The sequence below is a fragment of the Leopardus geoffroyi genome, chromosome E1 (assembly GCF_018350155.1).
Source record: "Leopardus geoffroyi isolate Oge1 chromosome E1, O.geoffroyi_Oge1_pat1.0, whole genome shotgun sequence".
NCBI classification, from domain to species: Eukaryota; Metazoa; Chordata; class Mammalia; order Carnivora; family Felidae; genus Leopardus; species Leopardus geoffroyi.
Window position 1 is genome coordinate 3660290 of NC_059330.1, and position 26485 is coordinate 3686774.

At 55.5% G+C, this 26485-nt stretch overlaps 1 protein-coding gene and 1 long non-coding RNA gene across 3 annotated transcripts in view; one reads left to right on the forward strand and one right to left on the reverse strand.

The window, feature by feature from the left end:
* Positions 1 to 1671: 1671 nt before the first annotated feature.
* Positions 1672 to 26485, reverse strand: part of STX8 (syntaxin 8) — a 249885-nt gene continuing 225071 nt past the window's right edge. For both annotated transcript variants that reach the window (XM_045490407.1, XM_045490406.1), the window contains one exon: positions 1672 to 1851. In XM_045490407.1, the coding sequence (XP_045346363.1) occupies positions 1784 to 1851 (68 nt within the window). In that variant the 3' untranslated portion in view covers positions 1672 to 1783. The remainder of the gene's footprint in view (positions 1852 to 26485) is intronic.
* LOC123604387 lies at positions 16318 to 19838 on the forward strand. The gene is made up of 2 exons (XR_006715313.1): positions 16318 to 16642; positions 19245 to 19838. It is a non-coding gene; the product is annotated as an uncharacterized LOC123604387 (long non-coding RNA).

The window sequence follows — 26485 nt, forward strand, 5'->3', positions numbered from 1 at the left end:
GGAGACGCTGTTTATACGGACTCGGGGTTTCGCACGACAAGACCGGACGACGTGGCTTTGCGGATTCTTGATCTTCCTTTAGGTGATCCAGGAGCAACCACCCGCCTCCCCACCCCACCCTCCGCAACGAGGGAAAAGCAGTCTAGGGCGCCTGGCCGGCCGCAAGCCCTTGGCCCCCTGTCCGGCACGGCCCTTGTCCTTCGGGAGCACGCCCGCCTCGAACGGAGCCTGCCTCTGCCTCCTCTCCCCTGCCTCCCGGCCCAGGTGCCCGACGGCGCGGTCCCCCCTCACGCCCCCTCCCCACCCCCTCTCACCCCGAGGCCTAGCCGAGCTCTGACGGGGTGGCCGACCCCGAGGTCAGTGGGGAGCAGGGTCCAAGTGGACGGGACGGCTGCCCCACGTCTGGGACGGACCCAGGCCCTTCGGGTTTGGCCGGTCGCGGGCCCGGTGCCGGCCCGTCTGATGGCTGCCACGGGGCAGAGTCGGGCGGTGAAGCCAGGAGGGCCCAGGGCCGCACCACCTCGCGGGAGAGAGGCAGGCATGTGACGACCGTGTGCTCACCCCACGTGGCGGGAGCCTGAAGGGAGCCTGCGCCCCCAGGGAAGAGCCACCAGGAAGAGGCCCCGCCCCCTGCCGCGATTTCCCGCTCCCCGAGCACGGTCGTCACCAAGCTCTCTGACTGAGGACGAGGTGTCTGGACCTCAGGTCCGCCTGGCACGGCGCGGTCGTCAGTCCCGAGCCCGTCCCTCCCGAGGGCAGTCGCCCGCAGTATGTGGGAGATCCATGGGAGACCCTGGGGTCCCCTCCCACTGACCCACTCTCTCCTCCTCCTCAGTGAAACCCTGTGCCTTTGGAAACCGCCCCATCAGCAGCCCTAACCCTTTCCCCCTTTGCCATGGAAAGAAAAGCCAGGCCAGCCGGCCGTCCTGCTTTCTATACACCTTTGAACCTGGAACTCACTGACGCTCCCACGGGAGATGTCCTCTGTGTCCTTATTCACACACGCACTCGTGCACACACACACACACACACGCACACGGTGGTCAGAGCCTGTTCGGGCACCACATAAAGGCACTGCCCTCCTGACGTCGTAATCACACCTTTCGCTGAGCCCTAACCGGTGCTTTCCAGCCTGACCACGTCCCGCGGCACCCACTTTACTCAACGTTACTTATCATCAGGCTTCAGCCTTGAGAAATGGGTTTACGGTCGCAGAGGGAAAGGGATGTGCTCCTGGCTTCTGGCTCTACTCCCCAAGTAGAGTCTGGCAATGTTTCTGAGTGACAGCAGCAAGCTTGGGAGTGGGGACTGGGGCAGGGTGGCAGGGTGACAGGTGCACAGACACATGCCTGTGCGGCAACCCCCCCCCCCCCCCCGCCCACCTGCACACACAGGGACTCACTGTTTCCTCCTGGGCACCTGACTTCCCCAGGGAGACAGACATTCGTGGCCTCAAACTGCCTGTTCTGTTGGTGCCCCCAGGATACCCAGCACGCCTTGGGGTGGCCGGAAACCACCTGGCAGCCACAGGGCGCAACCCCCGGCGGGACCTCGGGCCAGCGCCCCAGCGACCCATGTCGAAACCGATAGGGTCACGCCGGGCCCGCGGCTCCAGGCAGCCCTCCAGAGCCGTCACACTCTTGGCTTTACTGAAGCAACGCACAGCGGACGTTCAGAGCGTCGGGGGGAATTTATTGAGAGCAGCTTTTTCGCGTACCAACGGGGTGCTGAGCTTCTGTCCGTCGCTGGCGGGTGTCACAGCTGGGGGGGCCCTTCACTGCCGCTAGTTGGTGGGCCAGACCGCCACGACCACAATGGCCACGAGCAGCAGTAAAATCACCATGACCATCCCTGGAAAACAGAAGCACGAGAGACCCCTTTAGCCATCTGTCCCAGAAGGGCGTCACACAGCCGGTTAACTACCTTCCCAGGGGACGGCGGATGGACACGTCTGTGCCCCCACCCCCGGCCTTCAGTGTGTGTGTGTGTGTATGTGTGTGTGTGTGCGCGCGGGGGGCGGGGGTGGTCAGCTGCCCCGGGGACGCTGGAGACCGTCCGCCTCGCTACCTCGAGAGCTGTGCCAGCAAAGTGCCAGCCAGACTGGGGGCTCTGGGTGGGGCCTCGGGCGAGGAGGGGAGCGCGTGCCGAGCCCCTGGCTTCTCCGTGGGCAGCGTGGCTCCGTTTTCGGTTTGCGCTGGGGAAGCATCGATAACGCAGAGGGCTCTGGGGTTCGCACGGCAGTATTCAGTCTCGGGTCCGCTTTCTCCACTGTCTCCACGTGGCTTGGCCTTTTCTTCTGGAGCCCGAGACGCTTATGTCAGTCATCTGTCAGAACAGCCAATGGACGGACTACTGCAAAGTCAGGGCTCCAAAAACGTCCACTTGCCGGAGGACCCTGGGGCTACCGAGGCCCCGAGAGGGAAGCGAGGAGATAAAGCGTGGGGACGCGTCTGGGAAGTAACGGGGGGGGGGGGGGGGCAAGCGCACGGGGTCACGTGGTGGTTTGGCCACCAGGACTGCCCACCTCAGACTGAGAAGCTGTTTCCAGAGAGGTCAGTCCTGCTGGTGTTATTAACTAGCTGCCGGCTGGCCACGTGGGGCTATTTAAATTGCAATTGATTAAAATTAAATAGGGGTGGGGCGCCTGGGTGGCTCAGTCGGTTAGGCGTCCGACTTCGGCTCAGGTCATGATCTCGCGGTCCGTGAGTTCGAGCCCCGCGTCGGGCTCTGTGCTGACAGCTCGGAGCCTGGAGCCCGTTTCAGATTCTGTTGTCTCCCTCTCTCTCTGCCCCTCCCCTGTTCATGCTCTGTCCCTCTCTGTCTCAAAAACAAATAAACGTTAAAATCAAATAGGGGCGCCTGGGTGGCTCAGTCAGTTGAGTGTCATACTCTTGATTTCGGCTCAGGTCACGATCCCAGGGTGGTGGGATCGAGCCCCCCTTCGGGCTCTGAGCAGGACATGGAGCCTGCTTGGGATTCTCCCTCTCTCTCTCTCTCTCTCCACCCCACCCCTGCTCTTGCACATACTCTCTCTCTCAAATAAAAAAAATAAAATTCAAAAGATAAATGAAATTAAAGGACTCAGTTTCTCATTTACACTCACCATATGTCAAGTGCTCAAGAGCCACCTGTGGCCAATGGCCACCGTGCTGGACAGAGACAACAGAGACTTCCTTCATCACAGGAAGTCCTCCTGGGCAGAACTGACGTAAGGTCTCGAGCTGTGATGACTTCCCCTGCTGCTCACACCCCAGCTTCTCTGATGGCTCCTGGAGCAGGGGCTCCACACATATTTGTTGAGCAAACAGACGAACCGTTACGAGGCGTGTCCTCAACACTCACCCGACAGGCTTGGACGGTTTCTGACGTGGGAGCCCCGCTCTCCCTTCTTCTTGAGCCGGTTTTGTTAAGTTATATTTTCCTGGGGAACTGCCCATTTTGTTCTGAGTGCTCGAAAGTACTGGCGTAAAACCGTTCGTGACGTTCTCTTATAATTTCAACACTGTGCTGTGTCCGCGTCCTTCTTTTCGTCTCTGACGCCACGTAGTTGAGCGTTCTTTTTCCTGATTAGCCTCAAGATGCCTCTTGTTGTTCAACTTTCCCAAGAATTAGTTTTTTTTAAGCTTATTTATTTATTTATTTATTTTGAGGAAGACGGAGACAGCGTGAGTGGGGGAGGGGCAGAGAGAAAGGATCCCAAGCAGGCTCCGCGCTGTCCGCACAGAGCCCAACACCGGGCTCGAACCCATGACCTGTGAGATCGTGACCTGAGCCGAAACCGAGACGTGGACGCTTAACGGGCTGAGCCACCCAGGCGCCCCCCCCCACCCCCCCACCGAGGATAAGTCCTGACTTTGCTGACCACCTCTCATTTACTTTGTGTTTTATTGAATTTCTGCATCTATTTTCATTAATCCTTCTGTTCCTAGACTTCCTTTGGCTTCACCCTGATGTTTTTTCTCTAACCTCTTGAACAGAAAGTCAACTCATTCATTTGCCATCTTTCTTCCAAGTACAGGCTCCTGTAAGCCTACAACTTCTCATATGAAAAAGCTGCACTGTTCTTCGTTTCTAAACTCCACGTCTTTCAAAATTTTAGGCAACTTCTTTGGCCCAACAGTTAACTCAGAAGCATGTTTTAAAATTCCCAGTTGTAATGAAACATGCATATCAGATATATGTTTAAAAATTTTGAGATCATAATAACACACTCTATTTTGATGTGGAAATGCCTGTGAGTTCCACTGGTGACAAAGCCACTGTGGTTACCTGCCTACGATCTTAACTGAGGAAAAGGCTGCACTCCGTTAGAGGTTAGCAGAAGTAAGAATGCAATTTGCTTTCCCACCCAAGTTCACAGACGCCCCGAATCCTCTCCCAGACCTCCAGGGTCCAATGCAGTCCAAGTAGTATGTATTTTCAACTCAACCCATGTAAGGCAGAACACACCCATCGTTTTAAACATTAAGAAGGAAGGGACTTAAAGACATGTGGCCAGCCTCCTTATCATCTCCCTGTGAGAGTGGGCGATTTTTTCCCAAGACACCCTCTTTCTCTGATGATCTGATCTTCTGAGAGACCTACCCCCTGTTGGGGACCTAAGAGTTCTCCCCCTGATTTCATACGGACAGAGACCCAAGTCTCTACATCAAGGGTCGGCAAACCGTGGACCTTTGCACCAAACCTGGCTGGCGGTCTGTTTTCGTACAGCCCCTGAGCCAAGAAATGGTTTTTCTATTTTTTAAGGGTTGTCAAAAAAGACAAAGAAGTAGATGTGACACGCGGCCGGTGGTCTGCAAAGCCTAAACTATTTCCTGTCTGGCTTTTCACAGAACCGAGTCGATCCCTGCTCTGCATCACTGCGGCCGATAACGACCTAGCCGTGGCCTCGGTTCATCCATTCAGGCCCTGGTTTCCAGTTTTCCCTCCACTTCCTTCATCTGGGGATTTCCTCTCTTCCTTGTAAATTCCGCTGTGGGTTAGCATTTTAGGGGAGAGGCTGTAATATTTTATCTTGCCTTTCGAGATGCTTGTAGGAAGGTGTGTGTGTGTGTGTGGGCACGTGTGTCAACATTATCTCGGTCCATATTCTTGCCAGAACCAGAAGAACAAGTCTCCTTTTTGTGCATTTCTGCCTCCAGAAACATCTTCAGGTTGACCGAAAGTTCCACCTGGGCAGGAATCCCACTAGTTCCTGGCGGGGCGGAGACGTGGTCCTCCAACGTCTAGGGAACAATCCTCAACTGGAGGGCGCAGATGGCCTGAGGAGCGTCGGGGGTGGCTGCTAGGGCTCCAGAGCCCAGGCGTCCCCCGAAGACAAGGGGGGAGGCCCGGGTGTTGAGGAAAGGCGGGAGATGGGGCGTGCTGTCTCAGGCAGCTGTTGCCGACGCTCGGGCAGGGTCGGAGCCAGGAGGGCACTCGAGGCCGCGAGGCTCGCCGTGTGGCGGGGGTTCTGGACTGAGGGAGAGAGGCCGACACAAGTGACCCTGCGTCTTCACGTGAGGGTGGTGATGAGAATAGCAGAACGAGAGAGGAGAGCGAGACATGGAGAACCGTGACCGGCTGGGAAGTAGGCACCATACGCCCGGGGTCAGCCTGCACACACACAAAGCTCACGATCCAAGGGAAGAGGCCCCAGGCACCGGCGGTTACTGGCCCCTGAGTGTCCGAGGCAGGGACTGAGCCCGTCTAGCTGGCCGCCGTCTCCCCAGGACCGAGCACAGAGCCTCACCCACGGAACAGGCACCGCGCGTCCTTTTTTATAGAAATGAATAAACGCATTGAGTCACTGGAAGGGACAAGAGGAACCGGGAAGAAAGACAAAGGAGGGAACAGTGGACGGAGAGAAAGAGAGAGAGAAGCTGAGAACGTGTGTCAAGGAAGCCAAAGAAAGAGAAGATTCACAAAGTGGTCAGCCCCCGTCAACAAATGCCACACAGACATCAGGGGGCCAGACAGAAGCTCCTGGGCTGACGCCTTTAATGGGACCGCTTAGCGGACAGGTGGCTGCGCCTCTTGGAACTATCACACAGCAATTCCTTGGGGCGCCCGGGGGGCTCAGTCGGCTGAGCGTCCGACTTGGGCTCAGGGCACGATCTCGCTGTCCGTGGATTCGAGCCCCGTGTCGGGCTCTGTGCTGGCAGCTCGGAGCCTGGAGCCTGCTTCGTATTCTGTGCCTCCCTCTCTCTCTCTGACCCTCCCCCGCTAGTGCTCTCTGTCTCTCAAAGATAAATAGACATTAAAATTTTTTTTTTAAAAATACAGCAATTCCTCTTCCGGCTGCTAATTTTTCTATCACAGAAACTGAGTCTTACGAACGTGCCACAGCAGAGGTGACCCAGGGCACCTGATGCCCGTGAAAACCGAAGATGCCCTTGAGCTCCTGGTGCCACAGACAGTGGTCACCTGATGCCATGTGGTCAGGCGGGTCCCCGCGCAACGATGCAAAGGCGACTTTAAGAGCAATGAAAACTAGGTCTTTTACATTTTAAGGCATCTCGGGGCAAACAGGGGCCCTCTGGCTAGGACATTTTCAACAGGTTTCAGTGAACTGGTATGTGCGGAGGGTCAACTGATGAAGTCACTTCAAGACGGCAAGTGACGATGACCAGCAAAGGCCAGCTGCAGCCTTTTGGATTCTTTGGGCCAAAGAGCAGATGTTTATATATCTTGCCACCCAGTGATCCTTTCTCTTTAAGAGTCTGGCCTTCTTGGAACGTGGCCACGGCTCTGGCACCTTTCTTGAAGGGAGTGTCTCTCCTCTAAACGATGTTTCGGGAAGAGTCACCAAGGCTCGTCCTAAAGCCAGGGGGGGCTGAGCGGTGCCGTGCGTGGAGTATTTCCCGTGCTCGGGGTTCGGTGTGATCTCCTTGCTTACTTGCTTCTTAGCCCAAGAGAAATCCCATCTCCTCCACCTCATCCACGAGGGAAAGCTCTTACCGAAGGCCCTGCCCTTTCAGGGGTGGAACGCACCCGTTCCACCTCTTCCCCTTTCTCTGCACCAGGGGGGCCCGTGCAGGGGGGGATCCTGGTTCCCGACACGATGTGGGGTTTACCAGGGACAGGGGCCCAGACTCCTCTGGGCTGAGAATCTGGGATACAGAGTTTCCACTCATTCTTGCCCCCTCCTCTCTTTTTCCTTCCTCCTTCCCTCCTTCCCACTGTCTACGGTGGCAACTTTGAAACAGGCGCAGAAGTAGATGGGCGAGTAATGATGCCCCGTGATGCGCGAGGCTCGATTCACGACCAGTCTGGCTTCGCCTGTACCCTCCCCCGTGCCCTGTCTGGGTGTATTCTTTTGAAGTGAACCCCCAGACAGACATACTTCATCTCCCGAGACTTCAGTGAGAACCCCTCCAAGATAAGCCATCGCTAAAAAAAAAAAAAAAAAAAAAAAAAAAGTCCCCACCGTGCGTAAGCCCCGACGATTTGCTTTTTCTTGAAGACAGAGATGGGAAAGTGGCCCCAGCCCGGAGGTCACAGGAGACCACGCGGCCGGAGGGTCACGGGAAGATTGTGACTTGTAGTCGGTCACGTGGGACAGAGAGAACTCCTTTCTTTTGCCTCCGAGTGGTGTTGAAACCTCAGGGGTCTGCTCGTCCATCCCCCAGCTAAGGAAATGTTTGACATTTCAGAACGAGGCAAGACAGTTGAACTTCTGGGAACCTGCCAACTTCTCAAACAATGAACGCTCTTTGCCCCCGGCCCCAGCACGAGAACACCTGGCGAGGCCCCTGGATCGGGATCGCTTCCCCCACTGAGCCTCGCTCGGCTCCGGGCCCTGCTGCTGCGGGCACCTGGCGACGCGGGGTCTCCCTCCCGACACCCAGTGCCCCCTGCGGGGGAGGGGGGGCCGGGCAGGGGGGCATGCCAGAGTTACGGGAGTGGGAAAAAAAATGGCCACTTCCTTTGGCCAGTTCACCAGATGAGGATTCCTTCACCACTCGCAATATTTACAGCCATTAAACAAAGATCTAAGAGAACAAACTCCTTTTCAGACGGGGAAGGCACCTGAAACACAGTCTCTCCGGGACAGCGCTGCGTTTTCTGAAAGTCTGTTCATCCGGATTCACGGTCCCTATTTTTCCCCAGTGAGACGCTGGAAACCTGCGAATTAACGGGGCCTGTGCTGCCGGTGTGTCTGCCGTAGTCGGGCATAGGTAACGGCTCTTTGTGCTTATGGAGGAGGAAGGGGAGGAGGGGAAGAAGGGAGAGGGAGAGGAGGAGGAAGGAGGGGAGGAGGAGGAGGAAGGAGGGGAGGAGGAGGAGGAGGAGGAAGGGGAGGAGGATTACAAAGTCTGGCCTTCCTTGAGAGAGGGAGAGCAGATCTCAGCACAGGCGCTTTGGGGCACTTCCGGACACTTCCGCCCTCAGCTGTAGGGGTGCGGAGCGAAGCGCGGCGGGAGGGGAGCGGGTGCAGGGGTGACGGGGCAGGAGGTGGGGGGTTTGGAGGGCAATTTTATCTAAAGTCTTTTCATCCGGTTCTGCTTATCCCAGGAGAGCTGTACTGGCTGCTCTGTGATCGTCGGTTGCTTTGGACCAAAATACATATGCTCGTGCCCGACCTGTTCGAGTCCGCGCCCGCGAGCACCTCTCGTGCCGCTGGTAACTCTGAGGGTCCACGGCAGGCATTTATGAAACCCGCCTACAGTCGGCGGGAGGGGGGGGGGCTTTTTCCCCAGTTGTGCCTGTGAACAGGTGACATTTGCTCACGCATTACGCAGCTGGCTCTCGCGGATCAAACAGCTCTCTCGCGGCGGAGTCCTGAGCTGAGGTGAGCAACAAGCAGGAGAGAAGGCAAAACTGGAATATTTGTTTTCCAAAGTTCACGTAAATGTCCCCTGTAATCCCATTACTGGGCAAATAAGCGAAGGCAAGAGTAGACGGCCGGCGGACAAGGGGAACGTATTTACATTCTGATTGATTCTCAGGCTGCAGGGCGGGAGAACCGCGGTTCCCCGCGGGTTCCTGGCCGGAGCTGGGTGGGGGGAGGCTCTGCTGGGCAGCGGGGGGCGGGCCCCCGGAGCCCTGCTCCCACCAGCCTGGAGCTCAGCGGCTGGGGACAGGGGCACCCACGGCCTCCCCGGGCCCCCGTGGCATCGGCTTCATGCCACCACTCTGTGCCACCGTCTCCCGCCGACAGCGCTGCCTTCGTCCAGAACTGAACGGGAGTCTTCTCTGACCTTCTGAGTTTGGTTCTGTTCTGACCTGGCACGCGACCCATCCTCAGGCTTTCTTTCTCTCTGCTCAGGGGTGAGCGCTCCTGGGCAGCCCTGGTGGGTTCTGTCCGCTCACCAGACCTCACGCCCTCTCACCCGTCTGCTCGGACCCTCCGCCCTCCGTCACCCTATGCGGGGCCACCGCCTGGGCCACTGGGCTGGGACTCCGCTCCCTCCAGGCCGCCTGCTGGCTTCCCTGGAGCCAGAGACGCTCCTCCCTCCTCCGGCCAGGTTTGTGCCTTAAATGACCGTCCTCTGCCCCTACGGGCCCCTATCGCTTACAGACATCCCTTTCCTCAGGCCAGGGGGGCTCCAGCAGCAGGGAGCGTGCAGTCGGGCGTGGTGGCCTGGGCGCTGGGTTTGGGGGTCAGGGAGACCCGACCTCCGAGCTGCTGGTGGTATATATGAGGCACTGGCGAAGTTCCTTCCGTCTGAGGCCGGTCCCGCCATCAGTAAAAGCCCCCAGACACCGACTTTGTAGTTGTGCCGTGAGGATTCAGTACGATGAGGTGCCTGAGGCTCCCAGGGCGAATCCGGGGCCCCGTGAACGGCAGCTACGACGACACGAATCACCCCCGCGTGCACGGCCCGCTGCTAAGAAGGCGCCCGTGTGCGGTACATGCCGCATGATGTCCCGCGAGGGAGCCGGGCTCACGGCCTGACGACGGAACTAAGATGTCACTCGTCCCAGAAGTGAAGGAACAGGGGCGAACCCGGGAACAGCCGGGTGGCACCCAGTTCAGAAACGGAGCCCGGCTCCAGCCACAGCCCGGCCGGGGTGACGGGCGTCCAGCGAAGGTTGGAAGTTCGGGGAGGAATATGTCTGGCAGCATCTGTCTGGGTCACTGGCCACAGGAGGGGCGGCTGGGCTGGGCGGGTGCTGGCTGCCATTGGAAGCCAAGTGGACGCCGGGTGAGAGGGGCCGGTGGCCCAGGATGTGGGCCCCGCGAGGAAGGCAAGGTCAGAGCAGGGCCAGCGCAGAGGACGGGCTCGCGGGCGGGGGGAGAAGCGTGAAGCAAACCCAAGGGGAGTCTAGAAGGCCCGTGGAAAGCCTGGTGGGGTAACTGAAGTTGTGCCCAGCCCTGGAGCACAGTCAGCCCCGCGGGAGGGTGCCAGCCAGTCCGGCATAATCACGGGACCGTCAATGCAAGTGATAGAAGCATAAAGAGAACAGAAGTAAAAAAAAAAAAAAAAAAAAGTCAGGGGAGCCTGGGTGGCTCAGTCACTTGAACGTCCGACTTCGGCTCAGGTCATGATCTCACGGTTCGTGAGTTCGAGCCCCGCATCGGGCTCTGTGCTGACAGCTCGGAGCCTGCTTTGGAACCTCTGAGTCCCTCTCTCTCTGGCCCTCTGAGGCTCACAGGCACTTGTACACTTTCTGTCTCTCAAAAATAAATTAACAGTAAAAAAAAAAAAAAAGTCAGAGCTGCCGTGATGCTATTGGATGTATGTGTGCTCAGAATGTTCTCTGCTCAAATCCCCAAAAGTTGGCAGGGCCGGAGGGGGGGGGGGGGAGGCCGGCAAAGCAACGATTTCCCCCAATTTGCACAGAGGAAAACGGGGCTCAGAGGCTGGCCCCACGCTGCCCTTCGGAGAGCCCTAGGAAGGGAACAAGTCAACAGCAGAGCTGGTTCTGGGCCCTTGGGTCGCGTTCCCTGGGAGGGAGCGGGCTCAGGAGGGGCAGTGACCACTGAGGGCCGGCCGGGTGACGGTGGGAGCCGTGGTCTGTGACACTGAGAGACCCCCTCAGAGACACACATGACAAGGCAAAGAACTGCCCAGTTGGCTTGGTTCTGACCGAACACAGAGAAAACTGAGATTAAACAGAGTTTACTGCTTCGGCCTGAGGTCGTGCTGAGTGCGTCTGTCTCTGCCTTTGGACAGGACCACAGCCCGGGGACAAGCACGGGCCTGGCCCCTTGCCAGCCTGCCTGAGCGAGACGGCCACAGCGCGGGAAGCCAGCATCCTTGGGGCCACGGCGGAGGGACAGCACGCATGGCCCACCCAACCCTGGCTCGTCTGGGAAGGAACAAGCTTCCTGAGGGGTAAGGGCTGTGCTCTTCTGCAGAGTGGCCGTGCCCACGCTGGGTTTGTGCCGGGGTGACGCGGGGAGAGGAGAGGGGCCTCTCCCTCACGCACCGTCCTCTGAAGGCCCAGGCCCCATCTGGGGACAATCGGCTGGCACAACAGCCCAGGGCCGACAAGAGGCAACACTGCGTCACAGAGACGCTGGAAAAAAGTCAACTCTGGAGAGAAGGCGGCGCCTGTGGGGAAGGAGGTCTGCGTGGGGAGACATCTGGGGGCCAGAGAGAGAGAGAGAGAGAGCGCGAGAGCGCAGGAAGCAGGAATCGGGGAAGGTGGCCTGACCCGAGGGTGGGGGATGGGACGAGAGGAGGGGCTTGCCCAGAAACAGGAAATTAAAAGGAATTAAGGCTGCAGAAGCCGGGCGAGGAGCCGGATGTGGGCCCGGAGAAAGGCACGTTCCAGGGCTCTGGGCTCCGGGGACGAGGGCCTGCCTCGCTGGGCGTCGAGTGGCTCTGTCGTGGCCACGGGGCCCCAATGAGGCCCACACTTGACACTGGGTCAGTGGCGACGGGACGTGAGAGCCCACGTCGCCGGCCAGGCCAAACCCGGTCGCAGCCCAGAAGGGTCAGAGTGAACCACACCAGAATCTAGGCGGGTGCGAACATTCGCATTTGGCTCTTCGGGGCCTCCCGGCCTCCCCAGAGAGGCAGGGAACCCGCGCGTCCCTGCCTCCGCAAAACACCACAAAAACGCTCTGTGGATGATACCGATCCTTAGAGGAAGGATGAAAGAACTCGGCCATCGCTGTTGTTTCCTGCGCAGAAGGTGCTGACTAGTTTCTGGGCCCCGTCGGTGTGCCTCGCGTGTTACTCACTTCCCTTCCCCGAAGTAGGCCCGCCCCGGCAACGCTCCGCAATCCCACAGCGCGACAGCGCCGTGAACGGCCGATCCTTCGTATCAGCAACCGAAAGCGGCTTAGGGTGACACTTCAGCTCAATCATTTAATGCCCGTTCTCTGGCGCATCGATTTTGGCGAAGAAATATCCCCTCGCTGTGCCGGGCGTAACCCCGGGGAATGGGAATCTGTCTGGGATCTGGCAGAGATTCAAGTGTCTTTGAAAAGACAGTCAGGAACTCTGTTATGGATGTCTTGTTTTGACAATTCCCTCCTGACTAAGGGTCAGAAGATTTCTGGATGGCTCCAGTCAGGCTACGGATTCACCATCACACATGCCTTTCAGTTGTGGCGTTTGGACCGGGGCACGTCACCTGGCACCAATTAGGGACCCCGCGCAGGGTGACAGGACGGAGCCTCTGCCAAAGCCCGGAGTCGGGTACAGAAAGGCAGGGCAGGGGGATCGAGAGGATACTTTTTTGATACATCAGATGCTCATCCTTCTGATTTTCAATTTTCTTTTTTTAAAGCAAATCATTTCACTGAGATACGGAAGCCCACCGGGTGGTATATTTGAATCCGAACCTCAAGAAAACATCTTCCTGGCAGGTGGGGTGGGGGCAGCGGCTGTGTCTGTTCCACTTGACCCTCCCACAGGCACAGCTGAGGGGCCCAGCGGTGGAGCCCACGTGAGGCCACCGGGCTCCCTTCCCCAGGAATCGTGGAGCTCAGACCGAGCGGAGTTGGGGCTCGGTCACGGTAACGGTGACACTCCAGAGAGGGGGCCGACAAAATGGGCCCAGAGGTCCCAGGATGTGCCTTGCTCCTGACTCTTCCTGACACGTGGCTGGCTCGGTGATCCCTCAGGGTCTCCCGAGTCACCCGACATCATTCAAACAAATGACACGTTCTTGTGACGCCTGGGTGGCTCCGTGGGTTGAGCGTCTGACTTCAGCTCACGGTTTGTGGGTCCGAGCCCCGCGTCGGGCTCTGTGCTGACAGCTCAGAACGGGGAGCCTGCTTCTGATCCTGTGTCTCCCTCTCTCTCTGCCCCTCCCCTGTTTGCTCTCTCACTCTCTCTCTTTCTCTCTCAAAACATAAACATTAAAAAAAAAAAAAAAATGACACACTCTTTAACCTAAACGTGCCAGAGTCATTTCCTCTGACTTGTAACTGAGACCTTGCAGTAAAGAGACCATCAGAAAACATAACTACGCGTCTCCGGTTATTTGGGGAAATGTCAGGGTAGCACGAGAACAGTTCTGCTTTACTGGCACAGCGCTGAAAGGCCATCAAAGGCCGCTGCTCCTCAGGGTGAGCGATCTGGTGCCCCATCCCCCCCTTATCTCTGAGTCGCCTGAGGTCCCACTGCAATATCCCACCATCAAGAGGCCTTCTCAGATGCTCTTTCGCAGACGTGTCTCCTATCACATTACAAATCCTCCTGCACTGTAGTAATATTATTACCACAGTAATAATCTAGTAATGCGCCAGATGCCGTCCTGAAGAGCCAAAGGTATTTGGAGCAAAGATCAGGGCAGGAGAGTCCCCCTCTCTATAAGCAAGGCTCACAGGGACCCCTTGGATGGGGTGAGCAAGCTGCCTGGAGACTTCCCCTTGGGGACCCCTCCTTCCCCAGAGCACGCCGTGGAGGGGCCCATCGAGGGTGTGGGTCAAGCAGGTCCCAGGCGGACTCACACTGTTCCAGCCACCACGGTGCTTCTAACAAGAGCCACACACACCACCGTGAGCGGTGGTGGGCACTTTATATCCATCACGTACGTTATGCGTGGAGATGCTCCCCGATGAAACAGAAGGGCCCCACCCCCGATTCGGTTAGGAAAGCAAACACATCGGACAGCCTCTGGATCCCGCGTCTCTGTGATGGCTTTCGATTGATGTCCCGAATACCGACTGAGCGTCTCTACCGGCACTGTTCTAGGCACTGGGGCTACAGCAGTGAACAAAAAGACAAAATCCTTGCCCTCGCTGAGTTGCTACTTGTGCGTGCGTGCGTGCGCACACATGGCGGGTGGAGACGAAAACCAACTAGGTAAATTATACCATGTGCAAGAAGGTGCAAAGGGCTTCTCTCCTCTTGCCGTGCCTGCGAGCTGGCTGCTCGGACGCCCCTCCCTTAGGTTCCAGGGGCGGAAGGGGCAGGGAGTGCTAATACTTTCCAGAAACCGGCTGTCCCGCGGCGGGATCTGGAAACACGCTGCGGGTAAGATTAGGGTGCCTTCCTACGGGGCATCAGGAAACTGCCATCCGTGAAGGTTAACAATACGTAAGCCCAGCAAGAACACATTACGAAAGCCGGCTGGAATGACGGGTGACGTAATGACAAGTGGAAACAGAAAGGGGACTAATTATGAGGCGCGGAAAACGGCGGGCTGGCGAGGAGGAACTTGTCCGCGGGTCCCCGGCACCCTCCAGGACGGGGCACCCTGGCCGGGGGAGACGTGTGGCTGGACACGTGGTCCGATCCGAGGGAGCAGCTTCTCGGATTACAGCGAGTGCTCATGTGGCCTGTTTTGACAGCTCGGGGCCCGAATGAATGGCGTGCTCCCAAAACGGATGGCTGTGGCCGTTCTTAGGGGCCGTTTCGCTTTACAGTGAATAGTGCTGGCCACCGGCTGGTTGCTGAAATCCCAAGGAAGCCAGGCTCTGGTGGCAGGAGGAGGAGGGAATGGGAGGCACAGGGTGTCCTCGAACATCTGGAAGAGTCGGGGCGAATGCGTTGCCATTGCTGCTTCTGGTGCTTTGGGAGGAAGCCACTGTGGAGGCCGCCGCCCCCCACCCCTCCCCGATCTCAATGCTCCCTTAGCCTCCGACGTGACACTGGCCAAGAGCCACAGACAAGAAACACGACTGGTAAGAGCGTTGGGAGAAAAAAGAAACAAGGGCTGCACAGAGCAGCCGGACACGGTCCTTTCGCTTGAAGAGCTGAGTCTCAGGGCGCCCGGGGGGAGGCTCGTGTCTGACCTCAGCTCAGCTCATGATCTCACAGCTTGTGGGTTCGAGCCCTGCACTGGGCTCTGTGCTGACAGTGTGGAGCCTGCTTGGGATTCCCTCCCTCCCTCTGTCCCTCACCACTTGTTTGCACACACACACACACACACACACACACACACACACACATACACACACACACTCTCTCTCTCTCTCTCTCTCTCTCTCTCTCCCCCCACAATGAACAGCTCAATCTTTTCCCAAAGAGCCGGAACATACACCACGATCACTCGGTTGGGCTGGGAAGCCTATCCCCATCACTGAGGCAGAAACATTAGCTCTGTGCTCAAACGGTCACCCCCCGCTTTCAAATGGTCACCAGCAAGCAATGGGAAGCTGTCTGGCCCACCAACTTCCAGCACCATGCCAGTCACTTCCCAACCGTGCCGCCAAAGGACAGAGGGCGAGGCCGTACGCGAGGGGCCATACGGCGTGGCACCAGGAGCAGCAGCGGGGGCCGGATAATCAGACTGCCTGCATTCGGGCCACGCCTCTGTCATCGGGGCAAGGCGCCCGGTCTCCTGAGCCTAAAACCGGGGCCGTGCTAGCTCTTAGCCCCCACGGGTGTCACGGACACGAAATGAGGCAGCACGCTCAGTGCCGGGGATGCGGCGCGTTCTCAGCCAACATCAGCTGCCGTAAGTCCTGCTGGAAGCGGTTCTGGCTACAGAAGTGGCCGTGACGATGTGCACTCTTTGGACAGAAGACGCTGTGGTCCGCACCCTGTGCATAAGTCCCTCTGGCCTTCAAGGCTGCCGCATCCGCCCACAGCATGTCACCAACACCCAGGAGGAGGGGACCCCCGAGGAGGACAGGACTACCCTTCCTTGCTTCTGCTGTGAACACAGACTTGGAAATTTATGCTCCTGCAGAGTTCCCCAAGAGCCTGTGTGCCCTCATGTTTACTTTTGAGAGAGAGAGAGAGAGAGAGAGCAAGCAAGCAAGCGGGGGAGGGGCAGAGAGAGAGGGAGACACAGAATCCAAAGCAGGCTCTGAGCTGTCAGCACAGAGCCCGACGTGAGGCTCGAACCCACGAACCGTGAGATCATGGCCTGAGCCGAAGTCAGATGCTCAACCGACTGAGCCCCCCAGGCGCCCCTATTCATACTGTTCTTAAATGCTTCTTCCCAGCCCCAAAGACGTCCTTCCACGGCCAGCAAAGCATCCAAGGATCCCTCGCAGAGGGTGACTGCCACTTTCAGAGCGTTCCTAAGCGAAAACATGGACCCGGAGCTGGTGTCCCCAAAGCCCTCTGTGGCTCTGAGTCCCAGACCCATAGAAGACATGCCCAGATTCAACGACATCACCAGTGGGCTTCAATGATATCACCAGCGAGCCGTCTGAAAACAAACGGACAAGACCCCAAGTCAGACATTCTAGAATACGGTCAGCCTAAAAGCCGTCGAGCAACGATCTTATTGGTCACAAGGATGGACGAAGTATTTGAGGCCCACGGAGTCACCGTAGCAGAGCAGGGAATCTGGGAAGCAGGTGCGTCTAAGGGAACCTGCCTGGGGTTCCCCATAAGAGGTGGGGCTGACATCACTTTCAGGGATAAGGTAACCCAGGGGGAAGTCCTCCTCTCTCTTGCCCTGAAGGTGGTCAGGGTGGAAGGGGCTTAATTAGACCCTAAAGATATGGTCAGAGAAAGGCATATGGATGCCCACAGCTGAGTGTCACAGGCCACCCGTCAGCCTGTCCAAGACAACCCGGTGTTGCCCATCACACGTCACCCACGACACGTATCTGCCTTTCAAATATATGTTACTGGCGCAAATAATAAAAGGTGTTTGGGGATGATATTAGAAGGATGTCATCAACGTCTCCTCATCCACTCTTTCGGGAAAGAGGAGAACCGACCATCCAAAACGTCAGACTTGGCTTGGAGGCGTTTGTGGACTCACACTGAACTGGGTCTGTCAGAGATTTCAGAAATCATGTCAAAGCAAAACGGCAGAGTTGAATTTTGACACATTCCCCACGAAAGGATCCAGTTTTCCCACCCTGGCCTCTCACTCTGAGTGCGCCACGTTCTCTTACACCTCCGCGCCTTGGCACGTGTTGTTCACACTGTTCCAGAGCCCTCTGTGGCTTCCGCACACCCGGCACGCAGGCACTCTGCTCAGAAACGCTCCCTCCCTGGCGACACCTTCCCTCCCGTGCCCAAGGCACCCTGGGGCTGCTTTCCTTGGCTTCTCTACCCTGAACACATGCGTTACAGACATCAGCTCGTTACTTGGGTAAATTGACAGCCGACTGGGTTCACGGAGGACCTCCCGATAGTCCAGAAATTCTTAAGAGGACAGACCATGCTCTCCCATGACTGTGTCCCCCAGCAATGTTATGCACGGGTGCCCAGCACAGGTGTCCTAGAACTGTGCTATGCGTCACTGTGTTATGTACTTGGGTTTTGGTCGATTGGAAAGCTGCTCATCGTTTAGACTCAAATATCGATTGTCTGGGGGCACATATCAATCAACGGTGTGGATCTCAAATGATACTTGCACTTGGGGATAATGTGGAAGATGTTCTAGCAGCTAGAACAGTACTTGATACGTAGCAAGTGCTCCATGAGCGTGTGTTGAATGAATGAATGAGCGTAAACTATCAACAACACAGGTTATTATGGAGTGTTAGTTCTGACGAACGGTGAGGGATGGGGCGCCGGGGTGGCTCAGTCCATTAAGCATCCTACTTCTGCTCAGGTCATGATCTCGCGGTTCATGAGTTTGAGCCCCGCGTCGGGCTCTGTGCTGATGGCTCAGAGCCTGCAGTCTGCTTCGGATTCTGTGTGTCTCTCTGTCCCTCTCCCGCTCATGCTCTCTCTCTCTCTCTCTCTCTCTCAAAAATAAACATTAAACAATGAAAAAATGTTAAAAAAGGAACTGTGAGGAATACATGTAAATACAGTTGGTACTGACAAAGTCAAAATCAATATATTACCCATAAGTTAATATCAATATAAAATTCCAGGAGAACATATTCTACAAGTATCCTTCAAATACATCAACAGTCATATATATATATTTTTTTTTAATTTGAGAGAGAGAGAGAGCGCGCGCACAAGGAGGAGAGGGGCCAAGGGAAGACAGAGACAATCTGGGGCTCGATCCCACGACCCTGGGATCATGACCTGAGCTGAAATCAAGAGTCAGAGGCTCCACCGACTGAGCCAACCAGGCGCCCCCGACAGAATCACATTTTAGTGAAATGCTGGGATTTTACCAGATGCTCGTGGGTTTCTTTTTAGCACAGATTATTTGGATTCAGAGTTTTCAGCAAAGCGGACCCCCTGTATTGAACGCACAGACCACTCGACCTTTCACTCATTCTCCGTAACTTCTGGTCACCCTCTATTCCCAGACCTTCCCAAGAAGGAAATAAGTAATGGTCACCTAACAACAGGACAGTTGCATTGGCGTTTGGGACAGCGCTATCCCAGCGTGATCTCTGGTGGGTCAGTACCATCCAAGAGAGGTTTAGAAACACAGCTTCCAGGCCCCGCCTCACCCCTGCAGAGTCCGGACCTCTAGGGGTGGGGGCTTGGGAAGGTGGGTGTCAGCCAGGCCTCCACGTGATCCTTCCGGCGCTAACATTCGAGAGCAATGTCTTTGCAGGCAGAATCAAAAGCTCAGTAGAAGTTCTCCAGTCCATAAAGTAAAACGTCAACTGTTAACACGCTAGGGAAGGGCACTATGAACATATAGGGCCGGGGGTCCCCAGCCGGCAGGAGGGCCACCGTTCCGGGGGACAAAGGAGGCACCCAGGGACTTCTAGCCTCGTGAGGAAGAGATGCAGCCCGGGATGTGTCTGACGCACAAAACTCACTGGCTGTCACGACACCACCCCCCCGCCCGCCCCGGTCCCCGTCCCACGCCAATATTACCCCCGCCTCATTTCCTCTCCACAGAGATAGCTCTGTTCGGAGAAAGTCTGCGGGGCCAGCAGCGGGTGTTAACAGCTGACCCGCCCTGCTTATTAGAATCACCGACTCCAAGAATCATCTCCACCGACGGCCAGCCTTTCTGTTTAGCGCCAGGCTGACCCAAGATGGTCGTGGCCACTGGGAAACTTTGACTCTTCTTCCTTCCAGGGGCCCCGAGAAAGCCCCTTCGATGGTGGCGACAGCAGGACGAAGCTGGTGTGATTTCAGCTTCGGACGCGGACGGGCCGGTGTGACAGCCGCGTCCCCGCCGTCGGGGGGTCCCGATGTCGGACGACGCCCGTATCGGCTGGCGCGGCTGAGCAATGAAGGTTCACCCGCACGAATGCACTGGGTGCCAGGGAGGTCCCAGGAGGCGCTTTGTCACACGCAGCTCGCCACGGCCCCTGGCCCTCCCAGAGGGTGCCCCGGAGAAGCTTTCAAAGCAGACAGCCCCTCTGTTAGCAGCTCTCTTCCAGCCGCGGTGGGCGAGGGAATGAGAGAGGGAACGTCCGATGATTACTTCCTTATGGCCCTCACATTCTTCAAGTATATTCCCTACACCCGCTGGAACGCTGCTGCATTCTTGAGTCCTTCCTTCCCTTTCAGAGCACTGTCTTGTATTGACACGCCGCTAAAAGGACACAGGAGCAGGACCGGCCTCCCCTCCCTCCGCGCGCGCCCCTCCTTCGCCATGGCCGTGCTCTCTCCACGCCCGCCGTGCCTTGTTCTCTTTCTAAGAATGCAATAAACATTTCAGCACGATCTTTTCAATCCACATTATTTATAATATTCTGAACATCCATCGAGCCTGGCCAGAACCGCTAAGCAATAAATCAAACTTAGCAACAACAAAAAAAAGGAAGGTTTGGGGGTGGGGATCACCCTTTGGCGAGGCTAAAGCCTGAGCCGGCTCATTCCCCAAAGGGCTTGGTTATGTTAGGAAAACCGAGATGGGGATGAGACTCGGGGTTTAGAATGACATGGAGGCAGGAACTCGAATCTATAGGCGTAATCGTCACTTTGTATAAATCTCAAACAAACCTACCTCTCGGGGGTGTCGTGGGGATAAATGAGATACGTGGGAAGCACTCCTTTCTGGGTCCGAGAGGTCATCTTCTTGGAATGAAGAGGCTGAAAGCCCTCCTCCTCTCCTGGGGCTCCAGTCCTGGCTAATTACCATGCCCGCCACAGGTTCAGATGCCATAGGGGGGAGCCCTGAAGCGGGGGGGGGGGGGGGGCCTTGGGGGCGGAGCTGAGCAGGTGATATGTTAATGGCGGCCTGGCCACTAGGGCCCAGCTCGGGTGGCCACCCTTGGGGCGCCACCCCCGACCCCCCACCACGCTCCCCCGCCCCCACCGGTGGGGACCAAGCCAGGCCACATGCAGCCAGAGGCCTGTCCCTGGAAGGATTCTGCTCCTGGCCGGCGGTGGGGGGCGGAACTTGTCCCACACCCATACTGCATGGCGCTAGGCAGGTTTACACAGTCTGCCCTTCTCACAGAGGCAGCATCTGGCTGGAGAGCTCACCGATGATTTCAAAATTTATCTAAACAAACGTGGCGGCCAGCGGAGGCTATTGGCTAATTGCGTAATTGGCCTGAGGCCTTGCTGCCTGGGCGATTTCCCACTCGTTCTGAACGTCTCGCACTGGAAATCCAAGCCGCCCGGCCTTGCCGCGGACCAGGCGTGTGTTTACGTGGCTAGACCTCAACTTCGCGGCTCTGCGGCTGTGGAGTCAGACGGGCTCTGCAATCCGCTGTCAGTGGTCCCCTTCTGACGGTTTCCTGCCTCTCCATCCTTGGGCGGTGGTTCTGAATGTGAGACCGGAGTTGCTGAGTCACAGCCCACGCCGTGTCACCAGGGTCTCATGCTGGTTCTGGGGAAATGACCATAACCGGCGGGTCACGGGACTTCTCCGCAGGGAAGCAACTCTTCTTATGAAAACGGTCAAACGTGCCAACCAGTTTAGCCCCACCAGCCCACCACTTTGCATTTCCACCTCGTCTGGCCTTGCTGTAAGACCGACGGGCCGTCCTGTTCAGATCAGTCACCTGCTTGCCGGACTTGGTGGCCGTAAGGTTGCGAGCAATGTTCTAGAAGGGATTCAGCACTGGCGTGGCCGTGTTCGTCACTTGTACCAGGAAGTGTCCAAAAAAACCCCCAAATTTATGGATGATTTCCATATGTGCTTTAAAAAAGTCTTCTAAAATACGTTTTCTTTGTGACCTCCCTAGGGCACAGGAACCACCGAAGTCTTTATTCCGTGACTGTGACAGTCAATGATCTGTTCACAGTGTCCGCTTCCTTTGCTCCCGATGACACAGACACCCTCCGCCTCTCCAGCCCATCTGGCCCGAGGGGCTGACCCAGACCTCCCGGGTCTCTTCCTCTTCTCTCCCTTGGCTGTTGCCTCCCGGGCTGGACTTTTCTACCCGCAGACCTGCCCGCCTCCCCATCCCTAAATGGAGGGCTGGTCTAGGAGCCACTGCTCTCTGCCTTTCCCACCTTCAACCGTTTACACACGCTATCTTCTTGCCTTTACTCATGTGGTGTTGGGGACACGTACGGTTAGGCCCATGGCTTTAGAGCCAGACTGCCTGGGTTCAAATCCTGACTGCCCCACTTCCCATCTGCGTGGCTGTGGACAAGCTACTTACCCTGTCCGTGCCTCGCCCGTAAAATGGGGATAATAGTAGAACGTATATTGCACCGGCTGTGGTCTCGGTAACGCAGCAAGTGCTCAGTAAACATCTGTCTTTCTCATTATTAAGGCTTTACCAGACACGTTTCATGGTGTGCCTCCAGCCCCTTCAAACGGGCTCTGTTTCGACCCAGGCTGTGGTTGGGGGTGAGCCCTGGCAGTCACAGTTTATACGCCATGATCACGCCCATCAAGCCACGGTGACTTGGGCATACAGAGGTTAGCTAATCCACAGCCTGGCCAGCAGCTTCTAACCCAGCACGTGAAGCTGAGTTAAGAAAAAAGATTCTTTTCTCCTTCTGAGCTAGGAAACATGGGGCAACCCAGACTTGCTAGGTCCTTCTTGCTTCCAAATGGTGTCGTGCGTCCTCATGATAAATGCACCTAGATGATGTGAGTGGTTCTCTTCTCTTTTTCTCCCCGGCCAAAAGCACCCCCAAAGGACAAAAGCTTAACTACTGTATCTCTCACATATGTCCCACCGCAGGTACATGCACTTAAAAGACAGATTTTGACGAAAGGGATACATTTTTTGTTGCAAAATTTGGGGTCACTGGCAAGATGGCCGGAAAGTTTTCTGTCACTTTTGACACTAGACCTTTTAGGCCATCAGTGAAATATCTAGGACATGAATGAAATCGGTTTAATTGACTCCTATTTCAAATCCAAATCCTATAATGCCTGTAGGTTTAATTGGATAAAAGTCTTTTTTTTTTTTTTTTTTTTTAATTGATGGATAGTTGACAGCATAAAGTCTTTATGAGTTAAGGGGAGTCCAGAGCCAACTGCTTTCTGGTTAACTTCTCCGTCACTCTGGAGAAATGTCCCTACTACCATGTCTCAAATGATGAAGTGGAGCTTTCTGGAGCACCCGATGTGGGTGGAAATAACATCCATCCATCATTAGCCCACTGTATGCTGGGTACCATGCTAGACACTGGGAATAGGGCAGTGGTCAAGATGGACCCGATACATGACCCCAGGGGATTTTTATATGCTAATGGGGGAGGCAGACAGACATTCAAATAATCCCACAAATCACAATGGATGTTAAGAATAGAAACAAACAAGGTACTATGATAAGAAGTATCTTAACGGAGTGGTCAGGCGAAGGATCCAGTCACCAGAAAAGGCGGGCAAAGGCCACAGGACACCTGAGGATTTCACAGCATGGCAAGAAAGACACTGTGGTTGGAACGGGCCAATGGGAAGGACAGAAATGAGGATGTGTTTGGTAAGAAAGCCAGGGGCTAAGGTCTGCAGGGCCTCGGGGGTCATGGTAAGGAGCTGGGTTCTGTTCTGAGTACAAGGGAAGCCACTGCTAGGTTTATGTAGGGAGTGGCAGCATCTCATTTAGGTTATACAGTCATTTGGGTCCAGTCTCTGTGTACAAGTAAAGCCAACAAGACCGTTCTGAGAGAACCAACACAGCATCCAGGTGGGAGAGTGGAAGCAGGTGGTGGCAGTGGAAATGGAGGGATTTGAAAGGCAGTTTAGAAGACAATTACCAGGCCTTCCTTTTGGGTAAGAAAGGGGGCCATGGTGAAAGGAGAGGAAACGATTGCTATCTCGAATAACTGGTCAGTGGGGTGCCATTTACTGACACGGAGAAAACCAGGGGCTTCTGGGTAGGTTGCGAGGGATTTCAGTTGAGATCTCAAATAAACCTTTGGGCGTGCAGTGGAAATCTGGAGCTCAGAAGACAGGTCTTGGTTGGTGATGGTGGTGGTGATGGTGACAGATGGAAAGGCCAAAGAGCTTTGGGGGGAAAGGTCATGGGAGGTGCAGAGCAGCAGGGACGGAAGAGCAGCAGCCAGCAGGAGGAAGTTAGGGCAGATGGCGGAGCGAGGGGACGCCGAGCTCATTAGGGACTTTGGAGACTAGGACCAGGGGTGGGTGGAGGGAGGGCCGTGCCACTACCCGCTGAGCACAGCAGCAGTAGCACCAACTACCGAGGGTCCACTGTGTGCCAAGCACTGTGCCCACTGTCTCAGATATGCCATTTCTGTCACCATAAGAGTCCTGCAAACTGCTATCGTCAAGATGATGAGGACGACGGTGACCATGACCATGATGATGAGGAGGAGAAGGACAATGGTGGAACCCAACACTCAGAACAGTTAAGCGACTTATCTAAGGTTTCAAAGCTCCTCAGTGTTGGGGACTGAATGCAGGTCTGACTAGCTCCAATGGTCATAGTCCTGAAGACCATACAATAACGTCGAGACTGTACGTGACTACAAATACCAATGACACACCTTCTAAGCCATCTTCTCTGCTTCCGCTGCCGGCTGTCTCATTCTAGACAAACAACTATGGACTTCTCACCCTCTCCCTGCTGCAGAACAATCCAGTGTCCCACTTCTGGCGGTCAGGTCAACCCTCTTCCCAAATGTCAACTCAAAGCCTAACCATATGTGTTCCTTGCTTTCCTTTCAAGAACCAGAAGAGACAAAATTAGTTATTTGCAGATGATGGAGCGCCAACCTGGAAATAACAAAATAACCAACAGAAAACCTATCTGAACTAAAGAGGCCAGTTAACAAACACACTGATAGACCCCGACCCCTTTCTTACGAACCAGTCACAAACCACAGAAAACACGATGAGAAAAATTTACTAATAACCATACTTGTGAATGGAGAACAAAGGAATTCACAAAAATGGACAGGGCTGATATTTTGGAAATTCCGTAACCTTACTGAGGGCCATAAAGGGAAATCCAAATAGAGAGAGAGAGAGACATCCCATATTCCTGGAGGGGAAGATTCAATACCATGTGTGTGTCCATCCTTTCCAAACTAACATCAACGTTCAATTTGGTTATAATAAAAATATCAACGGAGTGTTTCAGGAACCTGGCAAAATACTGTGAGCAACCAATTCACAGTCTCAGATACACTGTCTGTTCCCATTTTGTAGATAAGGCGCCCGGGGCTTGGGTGAAGGAAGGTGGAAAGTATTTGAAGGAAATTCACATGGAGGCACAAAACAATAATTGCATGACGTCTGCTGCAGTTGTGTGTGGACGTGTGAGGCAGGAGATAAGGGTGGGGGCTGTAGATCCCAGGGGGCCCCAAGTGTTGCCACATGGAACTTGGGTCCTGGGGAGTCTCCGGAAGGTTGAGCAGAGAGCGGTGGTGGTGGAGGGAAGGGCCAATGAGAACAAGTCCATGTTTTTCAAAGCTCGCCCTGGTGCCTGTGTGGGGAAGGCACTGAAAGGGGGCAGAACTGCAGACAAGGAGGTGAGTCAGGAAACAGAAGGATCCAGAAGGGATGACAGGAGTCTGGAGGATAGAAGGAAGGGGGCACACGGCTTCCACAGACACTGAAGAGGGAGGAGAACCATCACAAGTTTGGGTCACATTGGACGCTGAGCGAGAGGGACGAGCCAGGCGCAACTCCTGAGGGTTTGGCTTGAGAAACGGAACGGTCGGCAGGCTTGTTCATCAAAATAGAAAACAGAGAAGGAAAAGCAGGGCTGGCGAGGATCACAGGCCCAAGTTTGGACATCTTGGGTATTATGTCCAGCAACTTTTAACAGCACAGTATTGCTTTTCTTCCACCGGGATTGTAGAGAACGTGTCTTTTGAGCTAGCAAGTCACTGGGGGGAAATTTCCTGTTTGGGTTGGGGGTTGGGGGTTGGGGGCAGGCCTCTGTCTACTTTAAATATCCCAAGTGTGACACAGATGCATATACTTTGGAGTAGCTCTAAAAGTGATAAAAGGCCTTGGGGGTGGGTCCAGCATCAACAGCTGGTAAAGGCCTCCCAGGCAAGGGGAGTCTTTGGGGTCTTCTTCCCATGCTCCTGCGGAGGCGGAGTCCAATACCACTTCTCCATTTCCCTCCCTCTACCCAAGACTCCCAGATCGCCATTGTATGTTTCTATACATTTGCGAAGGTTTTCGCTGGTGCTTGACGCCATTTTCTTACCACAGTCCCTCCTCTTGGACGTCCTAGTGTGTCTCTTCATTCATTATAGTCCTTCAGACATTATATTGTTTCAAAGTACGGTAAGACAGTTGTCAACAGCAAGGCACGTGATTGGAAGCCATGCTTTTAATCAATGACACATTAGTGTCTCCAGGCGTCTGTTTTCTTAACTTATAACCCTCTTCATCGCCCTGAGCCTTAGACTTAGCCGTTTATCACAGTGTACAGAGAAAAAGGTCAGCCAAAGGAAAGCTAGCTTCTCTATTTGACACTCTTTTGGCCAACCTATCGGCCAGGAAGAGCACAATTGAGACGCTCTCGCTCATCTATGGCAGAATTTCCAACTGAAAGAATCTGGAGGGGCTATCCAGGCAAGAATTGCACTTGCGGATTTGAATACGTGAACTGAGAGAGTCGCTTTACGGGGATGAACTTTGTTTTTCTGTGCCCAAACTACAGAAAGGCATGTGTCTGTCTGTCCTCTGGCAAATGGGGATCCGAGACACCAGCACAGGTGGACGTAGAAACTAGGTAGGGGCTCTAGTCGGGGGAAGGCAGTCCAGGAAATCAGACAGGTATCCTCAACAGGGAAAACTGGGGGTGTTCACAAGTACGGATTCCCCAAACTGACTGTTACCCCAGGTGATGAGCATCTGAAAGAATATGGATTTTATGAAGCTCACGGAATGGCCTGTAGTAACTTCTGAACCCCTTCACCATCACAGACTATCTTTTACTCCGACAAAACGTTGTGGATCGTTAGAAATGGCTTTT